General features: G+C 31.2%; 1 protein-coding gene across 1 annotated transcript; it reads left to right on the plus strand.

The window, feature by feature from the left end:
* Positions 1-6,322: 6,322 nt before the first annotated feature.
* On the plus strand, positions 6,323-14,992 carry LOC108471106 (protein SHOOT GRAVITROPISM 6-like). The gene is given in 24 exon segments (XM_053021979.1): positions 6,323-6,507; positions 6,597-6,687; positions 6,772-6,826; positions 6,921-7,052; positions 7,832-7,903; positions 8,099-8,189; positions 8,308-8,403; positions 8,912-8,990; positions 9,098-9,161; positions 9,505-9,608; positions 9,827-9,932; positions 10,863-10,952; positions 11,080-11,157; positions 11,377-11,444; positions 11,518-11,617; positions 11,720-11,762; positions 11,765-11,916; positions 12,209-12,298; positions 12,408-12,473; positions 12,649-12,747; positions 12,834-12,908; positions 13,383-13,442; positions 13,884-13,973; positions 14,237-14,992. Coding segments are annotated over 24 exon segments (2,196 nt in total). The 5' UTR covers positions 6,323-6,464; the 3' UTR covers positions 14,489-14,992.
* The last annotated feature ends 260 nt before the right edge of the window (positions 14,993-15,252 follow it).

Here is a 15,252-nt window from a genome sequence, read left to right on the forward strand (position 1 = left end):
TTAACATCGTGATTAATTGTCCTTAATTGCTAACTTTTAAAATTGAAAGGGATTAAATTGCTCCAATTTTCTTGAGAGGGACTAATTTGAAATTAAGAGAAACTGGAGAGATCTTTTTATCCTAAATTAGTATAATACGAAAAAAAATAATTAAAATACATCTGACAAACAATTTTATGTTTTTAATTAGGACCCCTTAAAATTTAAAAAAATTCTAGTTAGTTTCAAAAGTTTTGAAGATTTTAATTAGACCCTAGAAATATTTTAAAAAAATCTTATTAACCCTCCCAAAATTTTATAACTTTCACTAAACCCCATAAAATATTTGAAAATTCTCATTAAACCCTTTGGCACTTGAACTTGATAACTAGGCCTATTTTGGTTCCTGAACTTGAAAAATCTAAAAGATTGATAATAAGACACTCTGATATTGTGCCACATCATCGCTTAAAAATTAATGTAGTAAAATATAGAGTGTCATATTTGGTATTTTAAATATTCTAACCAATGGTTGAACTGGTCAAACCAGTGATTCCCGATTCAACTAGTTCGATCGGTTTGATTACCAGACGAACAATAATTAAATAAATAATTTAAAAAATTATAAAAGAATTTAAAGTAAAAATTTATTAAACTAGTTCAACTATTGATTTTTACCCCAGTTTTGTATTTATACTAAATTCAGCAGTTTTCGAGTCGATTCAACCCCTTTGTTCGGATCATTATATCAATTAATTCTCAATCCATTCTATCAGGTCTTATTCCAATAACACTAGTCACATTATCAAATCTTGATAGATCAATGACCTAAAAAGATCTAGTTGTTAAGTTCAATGATCAAAATGGACCAAAAAATATAAGTACCAATAAAAACCTAGTTGCCAAGTTTAGGGAACAAAATTTATATTATCCCAATATGAATTATGTACTTGTAGGGGAAAATAAAAGGTTTATTCTTTCACTATGTGCTGATTTCCAAAATTAATCACTTTGATTATCATATCCTATACATACATATATGTATATAATATATTCAGCCCATGTTTTATGATTCTCTTTGTCGATGGTTTTTATTCTTTAAGCTCGTTGGTGACTCTTCGGTTGGGTAATAGGGTTTATATAAAACATTGAGATTGAGTTCAATTTGAAAAAAATTCGAAGTCGATTTAGTAATTATCAAGTTAAGTTAGAGTTATCGATTGAGTTAAATTCAAGTCGAGTAATATTTGATTTGAACCGCTTGCGAGCCTAATCGAACTTTTCATATTTTTATATTATTAATTTACATTATTGTCCTTAATATATAAATATTAGTAACCTTAAGCTTAATTATCGAGTTGAGCTTGAGTACAAAAATTGATAAACAAGCTTAATCTAACTCGAGCTTGAATAACTCGATTAAATCTCGAGTCGAGTTTGAGAAAAAACAGATGTATGATTGAACTTAAGCTTGACGATATTCAGACTCGACTCGATCATCCCCTTATTTCGATGTTTAAATCAAATAAAAATTTTGGAAATAAAAAAAAAATGTTAAAATATGCTATAAGTCATTACAACGTCATTTTTTAATTACATGATTACTAAGTGAAGTTTTTCTTTTTTACATATATTTCGAAGTGTCACTCCAACAAATTTAACAAAAAAAAATTTAACCGTATTAATAATCGGACCCGAATTTTAAATATAAAAACTTAAATTAAGTATTTAAAAGAAAAAAACATTAATGAAATGATGACAAAGTACTCTATGATTTGTAATTTAAAATGCATTTGGAGGCTTAAGTTTGAATTTTAAATACAATCGATAATTTCAAGGCTTTGGACATTTCGAACACCTTAGACCTTAATAGCAAATATATATAAATATTGATGGAGACAAAAATGAATTTTTGAAGGCATATGGATATTGAAATATCCCCTCCAATCAATGTGGCATCTCTTATCTAAATCAAAGTGGATATTGAAATATCTTAGATATTTTTGTTATCTATATTCAACTGAATAATATATTTAAAATCGTTAATTGAGTTTTAGTTTGATTTGTATTAGTATTGTTGTCAGCATAAGAGGATGTGGGTTCGAGTGAACTAAAGCATATTATTCTATTATTTAAGGGTTAAGAAGGGACTATAAGTAGTTCTAGGCATTGTATCAAAAAATAAAAATTAAGAATCGTGATGCTACACTCATATGAAAAGAAGTAAATTAAAAAAAAGAAAAAGAAAATAAGAAGAGTCCCAATTAGGTATTGGTAGTATTATAAGGTTGAAGTTGATGCTTTTGAAATATTCAGAATGAATTCTTTAAGGTTAAATTCTATTACTAGTTTCTATACTTTGCAAACCCGTATTTTATTTGGTCATTTTTTATGGTGAATTATAATAATAAGATAAAGCCCGAACAACAAACGTGACTAGTGTAACTTGAACCCAGGCCATACTTGGGGCGGTGAACACCCTTAACCATCAGGTCATCACATGGAGTTCTCATTTAGTCATTTTTAGTCTCTATATTTTTTTCAATTTTAAAATTTCAATCATTACTGACACATCATGTCAGGTTATTGTTTTTCATATATTATTCACTAAAAATTCAGTTAATGGATTAATGAATGTCATTTACGTTAAGATTAAAATTTCAAAATCCAAAAAGTTTAGGGACTTAGAATGATCCAATTAGAAAATATGAATCAAATCTACAACTACACGCATAGTATAAGACTAGTAATTGGATTTAACCAAATGAAATAACTGCTACTATTTGGATCGAGACTAAAGTTTCAAATTCTGAAAAGTATAGAGACTAAAATTGTCCAATTCGAAAAAGTACAATGACTAAAATTGATCAAATATAAATACATAGACTAAATCTACAACTTTCATAAAGTATATGGACTAATAAAAAATTTAATCATTCTGTAAATATAGGAGAAAATTTTTAATATGTATGTTATTAGTTGCTGGAGATTGATAAAATTTGAGATATAATATTTATATTTAAAAATTTTAAATTGTTTTTTTACCTTTCCGATTTAAAATGTTAATCCCATTATTAAAATCATTTGTATTTTCTGTTGAAATTTACTAACATAAATGACAAAAATTTAATTTTTAAGTATAAAATTAAATCTCAAATTTTATCAAATTATAAAGAGATCGATAATAGTTTATAACTATTAAAATTAATTAATAGCTTTTTATTGGTATGGAGAATGGATGATGGGTAAGCAACGTCCATCAAATAAATTTTGATTTGGTTATTTCGATTTACGTTTTAGATAAATTAATGGAGGGGCTAAAACATATTAAGTCAATTAACCAATCAAATTGATGACTTAACAAATGTCATTGAAACAAATATCGGGTTGAACTAAGAGATTGAATCGAACTTTAAAATTTCTTTTAGAATCTATAAAGGAAAATTAAAAATAAAAATTGATGGTTGAACCCGTTTATAAATTTTAAATATCTTTTATTTATTATAATTTATTATAAAATTCTAATTTTTATTTAGTTATTATTAGACCGACATTCAAACCAATCAAACTGAAAATCGATAATTTAACATGTTTAACCACTAATTCGATTTTTAAAACATTAAACTTAACTCAATTTGGTTATTATTATTTTATTTTTTAAAATTATTAAATTAAAAAATGTAAACTCTATGCCTCCCTTTCAATATCAACCATAACTAAGTCATTGATGAACCTGAACCATGGGCTCAAAGGTGCCTGAACGGATTAAACCAATGGGTGCCTCATTGGTTGGTAGGTCCGGACCATGTCCTATGGTGGACTGCACCCACCAAGGATTTGGCAGATGTGTGTCCATCAGACCATTACCATTAGTGGCTCAACACAAATGGGGTCGATGTCGGATGTAATAATAGTCCCATGGGGTACGCGGAAGATTCAAACAAGCTTGTCAATGGGCACATACATACATACATACATATTATGCTGGATATAGTGATCCACCAATCTCTAAATGTAGTGGGGCTACTCGTTGTGATGCTACATTTTGTAGGCACCTTTTTTTTTGGAGAGATTTTCAAGAGATTTTTTTTTTGGTTTTTTACTAATTCACAAATAGTTTAGTTTATACTTGATTTTATATTTCTCAAACAATATACTTATTAGGTTAAACGGAAAATTTTAACATATATATATTTTAATTAGTATAAAAAATCTTAACTTGCACTTGAGTACAAATAATCAAGTTTGAAATCGAGCATTAGAATTGTTGATGCAAGGATTGAACAAGGTGGAGTTTGTGATGGTGTTAGTTGGTTCACCTCATTTGAGATGGAGAGAGAGTCGATTATTCTAGTCTATCTTTCTTTATGACTTTTTATAAAAATGCTCAATTCCTCTATTACCCACTACCAAAATAATTGACTTTTCGTCCGGTCTCAAATGGAATGAACACACTACAACAAACTTCGCTTTATTCTATCTAGTATCAACACAAATCAATATTTTTTATTCCATAAATAAAATTATGCAATCCAACTTGAGTAATTTGAACTCAATACAATCTTATATAAAATTGCTTCTTCTTTATAAGGGAAGAAATGGTTCGGCCCAAAATCTAGAAACAAAAATAAACTGATATTAGGATTTGGGTTTTTTAATTATAAAATCCATGATTGGATCTGATTGGTGACTGAAAACTCAAATAAAAATAATAAAATAAAGGTATAACGACAAATTTAGCTCTTAATATTTATATTTTTTGTCAATTTGACCATTATTCTTTTTTTAGCTTAATTCAACACTTAACCTTTTAAAAAGAGTCGTTTTTGACCATCAACCTTTCAAAATAATTGAATTGATTTTTTCTTTAATGAAAATATTAACTAGAACGTTAAATTTTTTTAACATGGCAGTTTGCATAGCAATTCACATGTACTTCATTTTTTTTTAATTTTTATGAAATTTTTTATATATTTTTAAAATTAAACTTTATTTTTTAAAATATTTTTATAATTTTTAAATTATTATTGATGTGGCATAGAATACAAAAAGTGTCATGTCAATATAAAATAAATGTGGACTACCATAATAGTTGCCACGCCAACATTGTTAAAAAATTAACGTTTTAGTCAGCATCTTCGTTAAAAAAACAATTTAACTCCTCTAATGGTCAAATTCAACTTAAAAAAAGAATAAGGACTAAATTGACAAATGATGTAAACGTTTGAAGGCTAAATTTATCATTATGCTTAAAGGAAATGAAATAAGTCAAATAAATGGTCTAGTTATAAAATTTAATCCCTCCTTTATTATCAAAATTGCAACTTAAGCATTCTTTTTAAATTTTATTTATTTTTATCCTTCTATTGGGACGAGAGTGAATATTATCAAATTTACCACCAATTCATTATTTGCATGTTTTGCCCTCTTCTGCCACCTTGTTTTGCTGTGAATGTTAAATATTGAACATCGTTACGATTTTTATGGATGTAGGATACATTTAAAAACGGCTGCATCCCATTTAATATTTATTAGCTAATTTTAATGCTTTTAATACGCATGAACAACTTGATTAAACATGTTATAAAAGAAAAAAAAAAATAAGCCTAGTAAATTTTAACAATATTCTCTACTTTTTATATGTTTAGTCTAAGTTGTCCAAGTAATATGTATACACATGCTTAAAATTAGATTCATGTGATTTAAATATGTTTCATGTTAGAGTTAAGATAACATTTAATTCTCCAATTAGTTTTAGCTTGAGTTATAAGGTGTAATCGAGTTGAGCTGAGCTTGAATACTAGCAAGCTTGAGTTCGAGCTTGACTCAAAATTCAGATCTCGATACTCGACTCAAGCTTGATTAAGTTCTTTTATCAATTTTCGTACTCAAGCTTGAACACGAGCTCAATTATGGCCATATGTATTCGAGCTCAAGCTCGAACTTAGCTCGTCAATTAAGCTTACGGTTAACAATATATACTAAGGGAAATAACATAAGTTAATTATATAAAATATTTAAAGTATATATTACGAATCAAAATCTCGATTAGGCTCTCGAGTTGTTCGAGTTGAGTGTTACTAAGCTTGAATTTAGCTCTATCAATAGCTCGAGCTTGGCTCGATAATTACCAAATCGATTTTGAGTTTTTATGAGTCAAATAAAGCAATTTTTGAGTGCTAGCATCTCATTTACACCCCAAAAATACAAATTTCTTAATTAAGGACTCAATTAGAATATTTTAAAGTTTAAAAGATCAATTTAAAATATGAATTATAATTTGAGGACTGGCGCGCAGATTAACCCTTACTAATATAGAACCAAAAAGGAAAACCTTAACGACCAGCCTGGCTGTCACCTTCCTTGTCTCGTCATCTCCTTTCATTGCTTCTCAAAAACCAAATTCCATTTTCCATTTACTTGATTTCAATTTTCAAATTTCCTCACACTTTTTATGCTACATTTACGTTTCTATTGAATTTCAAATGGCGTCTTCGAGCTCCCTCGGGAGCTCAATTCCCGCTCCAGGTACATTCAATTCCCTGTATTTGATTTACCACTCTGATTTTAGTCGTAAACTATTTGTGATTTGTATTATTTTGTTAAAAAAATAGCAGAGGCCGTTCAAGTTCTCGTTTCTTCGTTAGCGGATGAATCGCCGATCGTTAGAGAAGCATCCATGGCTTCGCTTAAAGACATTTCTCCACTGTACCTTTTTTTTTCTTTTGAAACAAATTTATATAATTCAGCTTTTCTTTTTCTTTTTAAATTTTGTTTTGATTACTGTATTAGGAATCCTCTCCTCGTCCTCGACTGTTGTTCCGCTATTTCTCGAGGTGGCCGTCGGGTAAATCATTCTCTGCTATTTAGATTTAGAAAGCTGGAGTGTGATTAGTGCTTTAATCATTTAACGTTTAAAAGTTATGCGATCCTTATTGTAGAGATTTGGTAATATGGCTGGAGTTTTTCAAGTAATGGCATTTGGAGTTCGTGCTTTAGATAAAAATGACATTGATGCTTCTTATATTGCCAAGCTTGCTAAAATTGTCACTGCTGAGATCATCTCTTCCAAGGTATGTATAATATTTATTTCTTGGTTCTTTTGTTTCATTAGAGTTAATAACATGAAAGTTATAACTAGCAGGCAGGTTCTCGCCAATAGGCTCAGGAATATGGCACGAATTAGATTGCCTGCTGTTTGTCTATTGTCCTATGACGGTTTTGCAGCTTTGGATTGGTTTTGTGGCCTTAAACTCTTGTAGTGCAATGAAAAAAAATTAGTCAAACATGTTTTTTTGCAGTTCGCGGAATTGCAGCTGGAAATGTTGGGTGTTATAGTTCTTGCTGTTGGTTATTATTTATTATTGCTTTTGGTGGATAATCTTTTGAAGCGATTATATTATATTTAAAGTTTATAGTCCTTCTCTAAGTTACTTGGACTCTTCATTTTTCTCTAAAGTATCGTGTCTGGCACTTGTGAACACATGTAGGGTATGATCCTCCAAAGATATGGAATAACTTAGAAAAATTGAGCATACATGTATTTGAACAAACCAGTATTTGACACTTTCCCTTGAGTTTGGGTAACACAGACATTTCTTAATGTTTTTCCTCCTGCTTGCATCAAAGGTCTTCTAAGCTTCTAAATGCAAGTGTTCTCAGTGATTGTAACTTGAGTCCTCCATAAGTCTCAAGCTCTAACCATCACGGTGTCTCCTTGGTTGCTTGGAAAATAAAATATTAGTTTTTATTCGCTGACACTATATTTCGCTTTGGTTGGTGGCTTATCAATCCAAGGCAATTAGTTGTTCATTGATTACAATTTTTGCTTGTTTTGCTTATTTTTATATAGGAACTCAATTCAGACTGGCAAAGGGCAGCAGCAAGTCTACTTGTTTCTATTGGCTCACATCTGCCTGACCTTGTAAGTTTGATGCTTGCAGTTTGGTTTGAAATTTATTCACTTTTGCTTTGTGTAATTGTAAGTATATATTGGTTTAAGAAAAGTATTTCCTTATTTGCTTTATCTCCTCTTCTGGTATTTGTTTTTTCCTTATCAAGTTCATTGCTTAAACTATCTATGGTTAGTCACTAATTATGGCTTAACCTGGTCTGGCAGATGATGGAAGAAATATTTCTTCATTTGTCAGGACCAAGCTCAGGTTTGCCAGCTATGGTTCAAATACTTGCTGATTTCGCTTCTGCTGATGGTTAATCACTTACCTGTGGTTCTTTTTGACTTTTGAACTTCAGTTATCTATAGTGTTATTGCAATTTCTTTGTTTAATGAAATATTTTTGTACTTTCATTTTATTCTATTCAATCAAGCTTTGCAGTTCACTCCACGTTTGAAAGGTGTCCTTTCGCGAGTTCTACCTATTATCGGAAATGGAAGAGATGCCCACAGGCCAATATTTGCAAATGGTAATATATGTGCCCTCGCTATTTTTCTAATAGTTGAGTTGTTTAATAAGGTTAAGAGCATGGGGTGGCGTTGTTGATCTCTTGAAATCCTTTAACGTGTTTATGTTTCAATCTTTGCTTGTATCTGACGTTTCGTGTTAGAATATTTCCTTATGTCTTTCAATATCAATAGAAATTTCCTTCTATGTTGCTTGACGTCAGAACCTTCTTCAACATTTGAGATTTTTAATTGTTTATCTTGTTTACCTTTACAAGAATCTCTTCTCTGACATGGGAGCATAGCCGATGTAAGGACTTTGACCCCTTTTTTATTTTAACAAAGTTTATTATGTTACTTTTTGTTGGTTTTCCCCTTTCTATGTTTTCCCACGTACAACAACTCTCTTTGAAATTCACCCTACTTTTATCTTTGATGATTTTGTCATAGGTGTATGTTTCACATGCATTATGCATTTCTTCTCCTGATAGCTGGCTAACCCATGATAATATGTTCTTTCTACTCTCTTAGCTTTCAAGTGCTGGTGTCAAGCTGTATGGCAATATAACATTGATTTCCCTTCAGAATCCCCCATTGATGGTGATGTCATGTAAGATTCTGTTGTGCACATTTATTGGTGTCATTTTGTCGATGCCTTATATTTCAGTAAGTAATGCCTAAAGATAAATGTTTTTTTTTCTTTCTTTTTTTTTACAGGTCATTTCTAAATTCTGCTTTTGAACTTTTATTGAGAGTTTGGGCTGCTTCACGGGATCTTAAGGTTTGCAAAGTCAAGATATTTCTTCATTTATTTAAATAGATTAGAAACCTTCAATTCTAGATATTAGCACTGTTTTATTATGTCCTTATTTGTTTGATTATGGAAAAACCACCGCATGCTTTATTACTTTGCATGTTGCTTAACTCCTCTATGCTCATCCCAAGAGAAAAGAAGCAACTAAGACTACAAAATTCTTCAAGCAAAATGGCCATGTATGGAAATCATGTCTAGCGCTGATGAATACATTATAATGATATCTAAATGCCCTATTATGTTGTACTCTATCTTTTAGATCTAAAGTAAATTTGTTGCCCATTGTTGACTATTTTCATATTTCATTTAGGTTCGGGTATCTTCTGTGGAAGCATTAGGTCAGATGGTTGGCCTTATCACCCGTTCACATTTAAAGGCAGCTTTACCAAGACTTGTCCCTACTATATTGGAGTTGTAAGATTAAATTTAGTCCTCAATGTTTCAAAGAATAAATTTCATTGTTGTAGTCAGTACATATGATGTATACTAGTTTTAATATAATGTAGTATTTTGGAGTTGCTAAATTTCATACACATGCACTAGCAAATATTTACAAGCAAACAGATCTCATATTTTCTTAAACTTAAATGTCAACATGGACTGTAAAGCCTTTTCCTTATCCTTTTCATCAGGTATAGAAAGGATCAAGATATTGAACTTATTGCAACCTATAGTCTTTATAATCTCCTGAATGCTTCCTTACTTCCAGAAACAGGCCCTCCTTTGCTAGATTTTGAGGTAAAGCCCTTATTTCTCTTCTAATTTTTATTTACTTGTACGTACTCCTGTTAATAATTTTAATTGAAATTTTTATTTACTTAGTGATTTCTCAATGAGAAAGCTTTCAATGCTTCCTATTGCAACATCACAATTCATAAATTCTCAAGAGGAATTTCAAAGAGAATGAAATCTGGTTATCGTAAATAGGGTTTGTCAGTGCTTTCCTTCCATTCTTAGAACTTTTCTAGATATTACTCACCCCCCTTCTTTTCAGTTTTTATCTAAGAATGAGGTCTCTAATATTATTTCTAAAGAGGGAGAAACTTTGAAAGTGTTATTTTTTATTACTTGACATTGGTTTGATTTGAGGTTTGGTGGTAAAATAGTTTTAGATTGGATGCCTTAATAGTGTACGAGATCCTATGGTTACATTGTAGCATTTGTTGTTTGTTTTCTCACCTATTTCTTCATTTTTATAGTCCATATGATAGGGTATTTGGGTTGATCACTGATCTGATAATAGATGGGTATATCAGCATTGCCATAAATTAGAAATCAAACAGTTGTGGTTATAGAATTCCCTCTATGCCAGCTTGTCTCTGTCAAGATCTTTTCGTATGGACATAGGATGACTTTTAGAAGTTACTTTTTTCTGTACTTGTCTTCTCTTGAATGTGTTTATCCATTGTTGCTTGTTCAAACAATTTGTTATTTATAAAGAAAAGAAATGCTGCTTCCTAATTACTATTCTCCCAGTTTTAGATTTCCTCAATACCTAAAATGAAAAGAAAAGGAAATGGATTGTTATTTTTTGTGTCCTTTCTATAACTTATTTGTTGCAACTCCACCCCTCTTGTTTTTCTTTCCTTTTTCTTTTCAACTATGTTATTGTAGGTACCATATGAGCAGATTTTTTTTCTTGGTGGATGTTTCTTGTTGTCTTTGCAGGAGCTCTCAGTTATATTATCCACTCTCCTCCCTGTCATTTGCATGAATAGTGACAGCAAAGAGTGTTCAAAATTTTCTGTGGCTCTGAAGGTATGATTACGCACTGGCCATCTTTTGCTAGTAGTGTTTATTACTTGAACTTGACAATTTCTTTTCTTCTGCTCAATATTAGGTTCCATTTCTTTTTCCACACCATAATTTTTATACTGCATTGCAGACATACAATGAAGTACAGCGTTGCTTTTTGTCAGTTGGCTCCGTATACCCTGAGGATTTATTTTCTTTTCTTCTGAATGTATGTATAAACATTTCTAGGCAAGGGGTTTCATTTTTGTTTGAAATGTTTGTATTGTCAGGAAACTGGTATTTCTTATTGATACAACATCAATGGTTGTACCATTTGTACTTCATTGTTAGATAGATACAAAGATCTAGTTTTATTTTCTGAGTAGTGGTGATAAATCAGTAATGTTTTGACATATGTTTTCTTTTCTTTATTTATTTTTGCTACTAGAAATGTAGATTAAAGGAGGAGCCTTTAACTTTTGGCGCCCTCTGTGTTTTGAAGCATCTTTTGCCCAGGTTTATTTCTATCTTTCATCTTCCAATTTTGTTTATTAGTTATCTTGAATGACTTCCTTGCATTTCATTTAAGGTCATCTGAAGCTTGGCACAATAAAAGGCATTTGCTAGTGGATACTGTAAAGTTGTTGCTAGATGAGCAAAATTTAGATATCCGAAAGGCTCTCTCTGAGGTATGTTGGTATGTAGTTTTATAGCTTGCAGTTCATAAAGCTAGTAATCAAATATATGTTTCTTAATCTTACCTGTTTTCCATCCTTTTACTTCTATGGTAGTTGATTGTGGTGATGGCTTCACATTGTTACCTGGTTGGGCCGTCCCAGAGTTGTTTATCGAGTATCTTGTATGCCATTGTGCTTTACCAGAACACGGAAAAATTGATCTTGAAAGCTCCCAGGCAAGCTTTGGTCCAGCTATATTAACTATAATAAAACCATTTGGATGTTTCACTTTAAAAATCTGAAAATTCAGTGTCAAGTGTTGATTTAATTTGATTGTTGTTCACAATGTAGAACTTAATGATATAATGAAATTAAAGAAAAAGACAATACATAAATGATACTTGAATAACTTATTCTTAAAGTGTAATCAGGTTATGTCATCATAAGTCATATTTGTTGAACCAGCTAAAGTGCTTGGATGTCCTTCAGATGGTCCAAGTTGAACCTTAAATGCCATATTTTTACTTTGACGCATTTTCTGGATCATATAAAGTCTGATAATGCATGTAATGATGGGTTTAGCTTCAGTTATTGTTTCCCCAGGTGAAGACAAGATCAACTTGTCCAAAAGAATTAAGAGCAATATGTGAAAAAGGTCTTCTTCTTGTAACTATCACAATTCCTGAAATGGAGGTATACTGGTTTTTCCTTTCTTCAACCATTACATCTCTAATGAGGTGTCTTACCTTGACAAAGTTAATTGTAAAGGGTTTTCTTTAATTGATATCTAGTTTTTATGCAGCACATTCTTTGGCCATTCCTGTTGAAGATGATCATTCCTCGGGCTTACACTGGTGCAGTTGCCATAGTAAGATGCATCTTAAATTTTTTTAAGCCGCTTGTGTTGTTTTTGCTTCACTGCCACCTTCTGTTTCTCTGTTTCCTCTTTTCCTGTTTTGTGCATGTTATACACACCTTCTACGTTATAGTGCACTGAATTTAATAATTTTTATTGACTGGTTTTAATTTGTGCTGCTATTCAGGTATGCAGATGCATTGCAGAATTATGCAGACATAGATCTTCTTATAACCATAATATAGTTGGTGATTATAAAGCTCGTGATGATATTCCAAGTCCAGAGGTGATGTGTGTTAATCATATGATTCAAGTTCGCTTCTGTTCTCTATATATTAAAGTAAATCTCTTCTATCCTATGTATAAATTCAGGAGCTGTTTGCACGCTTGGTTGTTCTTTTGCACAACCCTTTGGCAAGGGAGCAGCGTGCAACTCATATTTTAAAAGTAAGCATTTATACTTAAATCAGCTTATATCACTTATTGACATTGGCAAGTTAAAGAAACTATAAATATGTCTTCTATGGTGCTTGTGTTCAATTGGAATATCAGACCACTGGGCTGGAAGAATTTCCTACTTAGAATAGGACTATTTTACACCTATACAATTGCAAGGAAAACATTCATTTTTTCTTGTTTCATGTGACCATCAATGTTATATCACTTGTTAGCCATGTGCTTTAAGCAGTTTTTCTAGTCAGATATGCATGAAAAGGATAGAGGCCTGTAAAGGTCAATGCACAGAAATTTACTTTTTTTAATTCTGTTCTTTTGGCTGAAATTAAAGTGTATGGCAGTTCTTTAAGTAATCTGATTTGATTCTTGTTAGAGTTATAACATGGTTGTTCCAATTGGAGCAGATTAGCATTGTTAGACCAAGTAGTTGTCTTCTTCTCTTTTTAACTTTTTAACTGTTTGCAGGTCCTCTCTTATTTGGCACCTCTCTTTCCGAGGAGCATCAACTTGTTTTGGCAAGATGAGGTAGATCCTCATTTACGATAACTGAGTTTGGAGTAAAAATGCTTGAGCTGAAGTTCTATTCTTTTTAGAGGAACCAAAATTGGAATGGTGCATGAAGTTCTTTTGAGAAATTAATAGGATAAAAATATAGATACGTAAAATATGTGAGTGAACAAAAATTTAAACACTTAAATAGGTGACAGTTCCATTTACTTTTTACTGGCTAAATTGATGTTAATAGTTTTTTTTCCCTCCATGAATCTTAAAGGCTCTAAAATATTTCTACATATTGTTCAGCATGCAAAACATAAGGTTAAAAAAGTGTGTACTTATTGCTTAAAACATTAGTAGTAAAATGTTTGTTTTCTAATTAAATGAATTAGTACTCACGCATGAAATAAAAGTTAGCCAAAGCAAGCATGCTCTAGTATCTAATTGATTGTTGTCTTTTGTAAGCTCTAGATTCAAAAAATGAAGGCGTATATTAGTGACCCAGAAGATCTTAAGCTGGATCCTTCCTATCAAGAGACCTGGGATGAAATGATAATCAATGTAAGGTCTTCTAACTAATAAATTATTCACGTAATTACTCTATTGTTTGGCCACATGATGGAAAATGTATGCTCTAGACAAAACTTCATTTTTGACATTGGAACTTCTAGAGAGGGGATTCATGATTTACTTTTTCTTATGTAAATGAAAAATGGATTTGTCTCTTCATTGCAATATAACAATACCAAAGGAGGGGGAAAACTAAAAATTCTTCCATATGTGCCAAGTACAATTAGAAATATCTCATTATTCTTGCATTGCAGTTTCTGGCAGAATCTTTGGATGTGATTCACGACAATGATTGGATGCTTTCTCTGGGAAATGCTTTTACCAAGCAATATGCACTTTATACGCCTGATGATGAACATTCAGCAGTCCTTCATCGGTATTGGTTTGAATTTTGCTTTATTGAATTCACAGAAGAAACTACTATGGCCCTTTTCTGTAGGTGGGGTGGGATGATGTTAAAAATCTGGCAAAAGGGAAAAGATTATTATAATATTTTTATCTGTTAGGATGAAGTAGTAAAGGAAGACTGGAGGGAAGGAGAAGAGGGGGAATGGATGAAAAGTTGAAGAGGGCAAAGGAGAGGGACTGTTCTATGGTCTTTGGGATTGCTTAAAATGAAGAAAGAAAAGGAAGGGATAATTATAAACCTTTTTTGTTTGAGGAATGAAATCGTTGAATTATCGTATTTTGCTCTGCATTTAAGAAAAAGAATACATGATTTCTTTTATTTCATTCCATATGGAAGTCATACATTAATTCCTTTTCATTTTTTGTAACTGACTTTTTTTTAATGTGTGTGCTTAAGAATGGAGGCTATCATAACATCTTAGCCTATAGTTATGCATTCTGAGTTATAATTTTTGTTATTCTGGTAGCTGCTGGAAAATCTTGTGTTACTGGCAGGAATTTATCTGTTATATCAGTCTTACAGACATATATATGAGATATGGACATTAAATGTCAGATGCTATTTAAAAAGTTTTTCAAATTTCTTCTAGAGGATTGATGCATTGTTTAAAATGAGTCCTGGCCACCCCTCTTTAGCTCATTTTAGGAACAGTGTCATGTGAAGCAACCATCCTACTGGAATATGCAACAGCTTGAGACGGGTTTTGGCATGTAATTCTTAGTCAAGATTCAAATTTCACATGGTTATTGACTTTTTCAGCCCATCTATTTTAGGAGTGAAAATTCTTGTAAGGTAATTTTATTGAATTATAAGTTCTTTTTGTAATTCTAGAAGCAGTTTCTTTTGAAGTTGCTGGTTTCA

Source organism: Gossypium arboreum, chromosome 11, assembly GCF_025698485.1.
Source record: "Gossypium arboreum isolate Shixiya-1 chromosome 11, ASM2569848v2, whole genome shotgun sequence".
NCBI lineage: Eukaryota > Viridiplantae > Streptophyta > Magnoliopsida > Malvales > Malvaceae > Gossypium > Gossypium arboreum.